An 8280-nucleotide genomic window follows, 5' to 3' on the forward strand; every position below is an offset into this window, starting at 1 on the left:
CCTGGAAGGATGCTCTCTGGACAGTGCAGGAGGACAGTGCTGGAGGACAGGGTGGACTCTTCTTCAGAGGAAGCATGCTTCACAGGAGAAAAAAAAAGGAGTCTAGCTGAGAGACATTTAAGTCAAAAGAAGTGTTATCTTTCAAATGAGAGAAAGAACGGCAGACTGCTGGGAAGGGGTCCTAGTGGTACAGTGGGCAAAGCACTGAGCTGCTAACCATAAGGTTGGTTGTTCAAACCCTCCAGCTGCGCTGAGGGAGAGAGATGAGGCAGTCAGCTTCCATTGACGGCCTTAGAAACTATGAGGCAGTTCTCCACTGCCCCGTGGAGTCAGGTGTCCAAATCGACTTGACAGCAGTGGGAGTGGGCATATGGATGGAGGAAGCCCTGGGAAGTGCAAACTGTTGACACTTTCATCTGCTACCTGAAAGGTCAGAGGTTGGTGTCCACCCAGAGGTGCCTCAGAAGAAAGGCCTGGTGATCCACTTCCCAAAACCCCACCACTGGGAACCCTGTGGAGCACCGTTTCCCGTGACACGCATGGGGTTGCTGTGAGTCAGAACTGACTCAGTGACCACTGGGGTGTGCGTTATGCTCACTGGAATGATCCGTTAGCCAGGGACACGGATGCCTGAGGAGACAAGGGAGTCCATGGACAGTGGTGACACGTCAGCAGGCAGGACAGAATGAGACCCAGAGCAAAAGAGGAAACTTGACTTTAGACAGAAGCACAAGCAAATGACTGCTCTGCCAGAGGCTTGATATGGGGATCTGCCCAGGTCACAAAGCTGGGAGCTGAACTCTGGCAACTGCCTGCAGAGCCCGGTCCTTCACTGCCTTGCTGCTGAGGGGACTCCGTGAGCAGTGAGGGGCCCAGCCGTTACAGACTGGAGCTGGGCAAAGCCAAGAGCCGGGGCCTGGGGCAGGGTGGTGGGGGCTTGTCAGGGAGGCAGGGGCCCAGAGCTGGTGCTGGCCTGGGAGGAAGCTGCTCGGCCTGCCTCCCGCCCCCAGCAGAGGCGTTTTCTTTCAGGTGTCCGATGGGAAAGTTCTGTATGAGCATGAGATGCCCCCTGAGCCCTTCTGGGAGACCCACGACACCCTGGAGCTGCTGCTGTCCTCGCCTCCTGCCCCCGATGTGGCTGCCACCCTCACTGTCACCGTGTCCTTCGAGGCTGCCTGTCCTCAGCGCCCTAGCCGCCTCTGGAGGAACAAAGGTGAGCAGTGTGATGAGCAGGTGAGGTTGGAGGGACACCAAAGTGGGGGGGGGGGCCAAAGAGGAGATGGGAGAGCTGGTCAGTGGCTCCTACCTCCAGTCCCCAAGACCTGAGCTATGGGTGGAGGTCCCAGAGAAGACACAGTCGCACCATCCTGGGAGCTTGGTCTGAGAGGAGACCTCCAGGCCTGGTCTGTGGGGGAGCACAGTCCTGCCCTGGCAGCCACATCTGAGGGTCCATGGCCCAGCCCTGGGGACTGGATCTCCACAGCCTGTGTCTCACCCCCAGGTCTCTGGGTCCCTGAGGGCCAGCGGGCCGAGATCACCGTGACCGCCCTGGATGCCTCCAACCTCCTGGCCAGCGTCCCACCGTCCCAGCGCCCTCAGCATGACGTGCTCTTTCAGGTCACACAGTTCCCCACCCGGGGCCAGCTGTGGGTGTCCAGGGAGCCCCTGCACGCCGGGCAGCCCCACTTCCTGCAGTCGGAGCTGGCCGCTGGGCAGCTTATATATGCCCACGGTGGAGGGGGCCCCCAGCAGGACAGCTTCCGCTTCCGCGCCCGCCTGCAGGGCCCTGCGGGGGTCTCGGGGCCCCAGACCTCAGAGGCCTTCATCATCACGGTGCGGGATGTCAACGAGCGGCCCCCACAGCTTCAGGCCTCGGGCCCGCTGCAGCTCACCCGGGGCTCCCGGGCCCCCGTCTCCCGCGCCCAGCTCAGTGTGGTGGACCCAGATTCAGCTCCCGGGGAGATTGAGTTCACAGTGCAGCGGGCACCCCACAATGGCTTCCTGAGCCTGGCAGGGGGCGGCCCGGGGCCAGTGACCCGCTTCACGCAGGCCGACGTGGACGCGGGGCGGCTGGTCTTCACGGCCAACGGAAGCAGCGTGGCTGGCTCCTTCCAGCTGAGCGTGTCCGACGGGGCCAGCCCACCACTGTCCTTGACCCTGGCCGTGGACATCTTGCCCTCCACCATTGAGGTGCAGCAGCAGGCACCCCTGGAGGTGCCCCAAGCCTCGGGCCGGGCCCCGCTGAGCCGGCAGCAGCTCCAGGTGGTCTCTGACCGGGAGGAGCCGGACGTCTCCTACCGCCTCACTCGGGGCCCCCAGTTCGGGCACCTGTTAGTCAGGGGGCAGCCGACCACAGCTTTCAGCCAGCTCCAGGTAGACCAGGGCCAGGTGGTCTTTGCCTTCAAAAACTTCTCCTCCCCTCATGACTGCTTCGGTGTCCTGGCCCTGGCCCGGGGGGCTAACACCTCAGCCATGGTCAATGTCACCGTGAGGCCACTGCTGCGCATCTGGACGGGTGGTCCCTGGCCCCAGGGTGCCACTGTGCGCCTGGAACCTGCCATCCTGGACGCAGGCGAGCTGGCCAACCTCACGGGCAGTGTGCCCCGCTTCCGCCTCTTACAGGGCCCCCAGCATGGCCGAGTGGTCCGTGTACCACGGGCCCGGGTGGGGTCCAGGGATGACCAGCCTGTGGAGCAGTTCACCCAGAAGGACATTGAGGAGGGGCGGCTGGGGCTGGAGGTGGGCCGGCCCCCAGGTCCCACAGGCGACAGGCTCACTCTGGAGCTGTGGGCACAGGGGGTCCCACCTGCTGTTGTCTCCCTGGACTTCGCCACTGAGCCTTACAATGCAGCGCGGCCCTACCACGTGGCCCTGCTCAGTCTCCCCGAGGCTGCTCGGACAGAAGCCGGGAAGCCAGAGAGTGGCACCCCGACGGGCATGCCGGGCCTGGCAGCATCCAGCGCCGTGCCCACCGTGGCCAGGGCAGGCTTCCTGGGCTTCCTGGAGGCCAACATGTTCAGCGTCATCATCCCCGTGTGTCTCATCCTCCTGCTCCTGGCCCTCATCCTGCCCCTGCTCTTCTACCTCCGCAAACGCAACAAGACTGGCAAGCACAACGTACAGATCCTGACAGCCAAGCCCCGCAATGGCCTAGCTGGGGACACCGAGACCTTCCGCAAGGTAGAGCCAGGCCAGGCCATCCCGCTGACCACAGTGCCTGATCAGGGAGCCCTGCCAGGTAGCCAGCCTGACCCAGAGCTGCTGCAATTCTGCCGGACACCAAACCCTGCCCTCAAAAATGGCCAATATTGGGTGTGAGGCCTGGCCTGGGCCCAAATGCTGACCGGGCCCCGGGCCCCACTGCTCCCGGGCCCTGGGAGCAAGAGACACCTGGTGAGGCTTGGGGTGGAGAAACTGGAGGTGATCCCAGGGGTCCAGGATAAAGTGGGACCAAGAAGTGAGGTCTTCTCACTCACTCCATGTCTGAGAACTTCATGGTTTGAGGCAAGAGGCAGGCTTGAGATCAGCCCCCACTCTGGAGTTGGTTAGAGCTGTCAAAACAGGTTGCCTCCCACAAGAGTCAGGGCAGCGGGGAAGTCATATCCAGGTTACCAGGAGGCCGAGGAGAAAGTACTTGAAGGAGGAAGAGGTTAGATTTGAGAACTGCTGGTCACCCTTGTCTTTGCACAAGGTTGAGGGGAGAGTTCTTTCCCCCTGATTTTTCAGGGAGAGGGGAGTACCTGGAGCAGTAGGCAGGAGAGAACCCCTGGCTCTCTAGAAGGCATTAGCCAGTAGAATAATATATTCAGGGTGGGGTGGGTTGCTCTGGGCTGGGTTTATTTAAGGGAGGTTGCAGAGAAGCTATTTAATTTGGTGCTGAGCTGGCTGGGACTAATGGAGCCCCTGAGGGTGTGTGGGACGATGGCACAGCAGAGGCCACTGCATCCTCAGGACCACGCCTTGATGGACTAAGGGATGGGTGAGCATCATTCAGGGGCTCAGAGTGGGTTGGACGTGCAAGGTCTCCGAAAGGGCCACCACGTGCTGTGCACCCTAAGAGCTGGGAGCAGTGGTCAGGGGCACTTGGCTCTGTGGGGCCTCGATAAACAGTGCTTCAGGCTCTGAACACAGTGTTGTCTGTGTCTGCACTGAGATCCACTGTCACCTCACTCCTTACCCCAACATCCTGAGGGCTCTCCTGCTCTCCCTGGGCAACCATCCCACCGGCCTCAGCCAACAGCCCGTGTGGGCAGGTGGGGCAGTCTTTGATAGGCTAGGTCTTCTATAAGGAGCTCAGAAAGATAAAACCAAGAGAGAGGCTCCCAGCCCTACCGTTCTTTTCTTGAGGTTTTAGCCTCCACAGCACAGTCCCAACCCTGCCCCTCCCCCACTCAAGTGGTCAAAATAGCAAAATTAAGACAGTCATGGGGGGATAGGGGCCCTGAAACTGAGAGGACCCACAGGACCAGAAGAGCCACAAAACCTCACTCCCCTGGCTCCCTGGAGATGTTGACAAGAACTGTTCAGCTGAGAGGAACCCTGGTGGCACATCAGTTAATGAAAACGTTGAGAGTTCAAATCCCACAGCTCCAAGAACAAACACCTGACACTCTGTTTCCGTAAAAAGTCCAGCCGAGGAAACCCGATGGGGCTATTCTATTCCATCACATGGGGTCAATGTAGTCAAGCACCTAGTAATAGTTGCTGGCACTAGTCAGCTGGGAGGACACAGAGCAGCCAGTTCCTGGAAGGTGGTTGGGGTCCACCACGCAACCCCAGATGGGCTGTGAGACTGCTCACCTCTGGAAGATCCAGTGGCTGAGCTCACTCCCAGGCCCTTTCCCTTCAGGGTTGGGAACAGTGGGGATACATTTCTCGGAGACTCCAGCATGTCATGAGAGTGAAGTCTTTGGGAAGAAGCAGAAGTGCTAAGTTCTGGGGAAAGTAGAAGGGGGAGTTTGGGGGACTGAGCACAGCCAGCCATTGGGAACTGACCTGCCAGAGGCCAGACCCTGGTTCCCCTACATTCCAAAACCTGCAGCATCTGAAGCAGAAACTAGCATAAGTGAGATTCTCTCTTTTCCACTGTCCTGGGCCTGGACCACCCTCTCTTGTCTCAACATTGGTCTCCTAGGTCTTCCTCACACTACTGTTTGTGTCAGGAAACCCAAATCCCAGTATATCCTTGCTGAAAGGACCCGCCCCCCTCCATAGACCATGGGGAGACTGAGACGCTGACAAGAAGAGAAGGCTGCCTGGGAAGGCAGAGCAGAGCTGCCACACCAGAAACTGCAGCTCCTCAAGGAGGTGGCCAGGCTTCCCCCTCAGGCTTCCGGATCTCTGACCCCAAGGCCCTCCACAAGCAGAGCTCTCAGTCCTCGTTCCACTTATCTACAACAAGCCTGGGCCTCCTACACCTCATCCAGGACCTAGAGACCTAGCAGGGCTGTCTCTTCACCATGCCTCTCTTTCTGCCCTGCCTCCCAGAAAAGCTAGGGGCTAAATCCCTAAGGTCGTAATATCTGGGGCCAGTCTCCATCCAGGGCAACCAGTTTCCCTGGAAGTATAAGCCGAGATGAGGGAGACAGACTCACCAGGCAGGATCTGGCCTCATCTCGGATTTCCCCCAGAGGGCTGACGACACCCTCTCTGTTCACACGGCCTGCCCTGCCCCCAGTACGCTGGCACCAGTCAGCACGGCTCCAGTGTCTTCTCTGGCCTAGCTGGCTGATGAGCTGGCACTAATGCCAGGATCTGAGAGAGGGTCTTTCAATGGCTCACTCTAGCAGAGGAACCACCCGAAAGCTGTATGTGTAACCGCCTAACAAAATAATTCATCTCCTTCCATTAAAGAGCCCACTCCTCTCAGACAATGAAGTTAAGAACCAACCTGTATACAAGTAAATATTCAAGAGTCGTTAGTCTTCCCTGGTTCTCCTCACTCACACATCTGTGCGCACAGCCCTGGATATGAACACAGGCTCATATGTGCCCCTCAGGCAGTACAACAAAGAAATAACTAATTGCCTATGTAATATATACAAGCTCTCTGGTGGTCTAGTGGATAAGGAGTTGTACTGCCAACCAAAAGGCAAGTGGTTCAAATCCACCAGCAACTCCAATAAAGATGGATAAACTCTTGCTATGTGATGTATAGCCTCTGAAAACCCACTGGAGGACAAGCTAGGAGTTGGTTTCAACTCAATGACAGTGCAGTTGAGTTGTGCATAATATGCACATGCACTTAGAGAGATGCACATACAAATTTCAGGACATGGTTCTCCTCACCCATGATCCTCCCACAGCCCCAGGCTCTGGAAAGAACCAGGAGCTCCTGCCCAGCAATGGGCCCAGGTTGGTGTTAACACAGTAGGAAACCTGTAAGTGGACCCATCCAGGCAATGGGGGCAAAAGTGAGGCCCGTCAAGAAGGTGGCCAGTTGCAAGGAGCTGCAACTACAATCCCAGAGGCGCACGGTTCGAATCCAACCAGCTGCTCTGCCAGGGAAGGAGGGACAATCTCCTCCTGTACCAGTCAGATCTGATTTGACGGTACACGCACCCAAAAATAATAAAATTAAAAAAAAATAAATATATAAAAAGAAGAAGATGGTCAGGGCCACACAGACTTAGGGAGTTCTGTGCCCAAGTCCTCTCAAGTTCCTCCCCAGCCAGAGCTCCCAACCATTGCCCCACTTTCTCTATAAGCCCTGGAGTTCCCTGCACTTCCTACAGGGACTCTGCCAAGAGTTTGTCCAAGTCACACTCCCCATTCTGTCCTGCCTCTCTGAGGAGCCAGGGTCCCCAGTCCCCAACTTGGAAGGGATGTTTAGTTTTGCCTATAGCATCCATTTCCTAAAAGACATGCTTCCAGAAACTCTATGAACTATGATAAATGTCGATAGTTGTGGAGGGGCTTCAGGCCTTTTGTTCTGTGCTCCACTTGAAGGCAATCAGCAACAACATTACATATTAAAGAGGAAACCAAAAAGTGACACAGGAATGTCTCCTCATCCTGAGAGCCCCTGGTGACACTATTAACTGGAAGGTCCAGGTGGGCAGTCGGGGCCACTCATTGCTCTGAGGGATGAAGATACTGCAGGTTACTTCCAGAAAAAATACAATCTTGGAAAACATTTGGGGCAATCCTACTCAGTGCCAGGTGTAAGAACACCAACTGGATGGCATCAGGTTTGGTTTTCCCCTTATCCTAGAAGCTAACCCTTTAAGTGTAGCTGCTACAGTAACCATTGAACCCACAGAGCTGGAGTCATCATCTTCCAAAAGGGAGCCACTGAAGTGCTTCCAACCACCTCTCCTGACCACTGGGAGCCTCACAGATGCTGGCCTCTTCTTCTGGGCTCTGAAACGAAAAAATACTAAGTCACTGTCATCAAGTGGGAACCTACCCACAGCTGATTCTCAGCGAGTTTTAAAGGGGTTTTACCTAGGCAGCATCCTGGAGTTCTCAGCTTGAGTCTCCTGTTCCTGATCATAATATATGACAGAGTCCTGGCTAGTGGGCCATCCTGGATATAAACCAGGCTCAATGGACCAGAGGGTCCAATGGTCCAATTAGAAGGAGGTTCCACTGCCCCTGTCCTAGCCTAGGTCTACCCTAAGTAATACCTCCTTAGCTAATGTCATCCTTGTGTAGTTAATAACATCTTGTGTCTAAAAACAATGGGGATGGCGAGCTCTGGTGGCCTAATGGCAAGAAGCTGCACTGCAAACCTAGAAGTATGCAGTTCGAATCCACCAGATGCTGTGCTGGAGAAGGAGGAAAAATCTCCTCCTGTACCAGTCAGATCTGATTTGACGGTACACACACACAAAATAATAAAAATAAAATTAAAAAAAATAAAAACAATGGAGATGCAGATGGGAACCCATTCAGTGAAGAACCCAGACATGCCTTAGAGTAACTACAGACTGTAGCCCAGTGATGTGAGCTATTCAGGGAGGGGCAGCCCGGAGTGATGCCTCTCTCCCTGGGGAGTGCTGGGCTTTTCCATGGAATCGGCAGCTGTGCAGGGCCAGAATTGAGCAAGCTCAGCTACCTCCTGGTTACATTCTCCATTCTCAGTGTAATCAGTTACAGTATTTCATTGACAGCTGTTGTCTTCATTAAGGGCTTTTAACTCATGTCAGAACTAACAGCTCCTAGCTGACCCTCCAGTGAGTTTTCAGAGATTGTCCATCTTTTTCCTCCAGAACAGTTGATGGATTTGAACCACCTCCCTTTGGGTTGGCAGCACAACTCTCTACCTACTAGGCCATG

At 56.0% G+C, this 8280-nt stretch overlaps 1 protein-coding gene across 1 annotated transcript in view; it reads left to right on the forward strand.

The window, feature by feature from the left end:
- CSPG4 (chondroitin sulfate proteoglycan 4) overlaps positions 1-3318 on the forward strand; it is a 36896-nt gene extending 33578 nt beyond the window's left edge. Inside the window, exons 10-11 of the mRNA XM_006888375.1 lie at positions 1030-1213; positions 1502-3318. Of these exons, the coding sequence (XP_006888437.1) occupies positions 1030-1213; positions 1502-3318 (2001 nt within the window). The remainder of the gene's footprint in view (positions 1-1029; positions 1214-1501) is intronic.
- Positions 3319-8280: the final 4962 nt, after the last annotated feature.

The sequence above is a fragment of the Elephantulus edwardii genome, unplaced genomic scaffold, assembly GCF_000299155.1.
Source record: "Elephantulus edwardii isolate Elephantulus edwardi_28Jun2011 unplaced genomic scaffold, EleEdw1.0 scaffold00066, whole genome shotgun sequence".
NCBI lineage: Eukaryota > Metazoa > Chordata > Mammalia > Macroscelidea > Macroscelididae > Elephantulus > Elephantulus edwardii.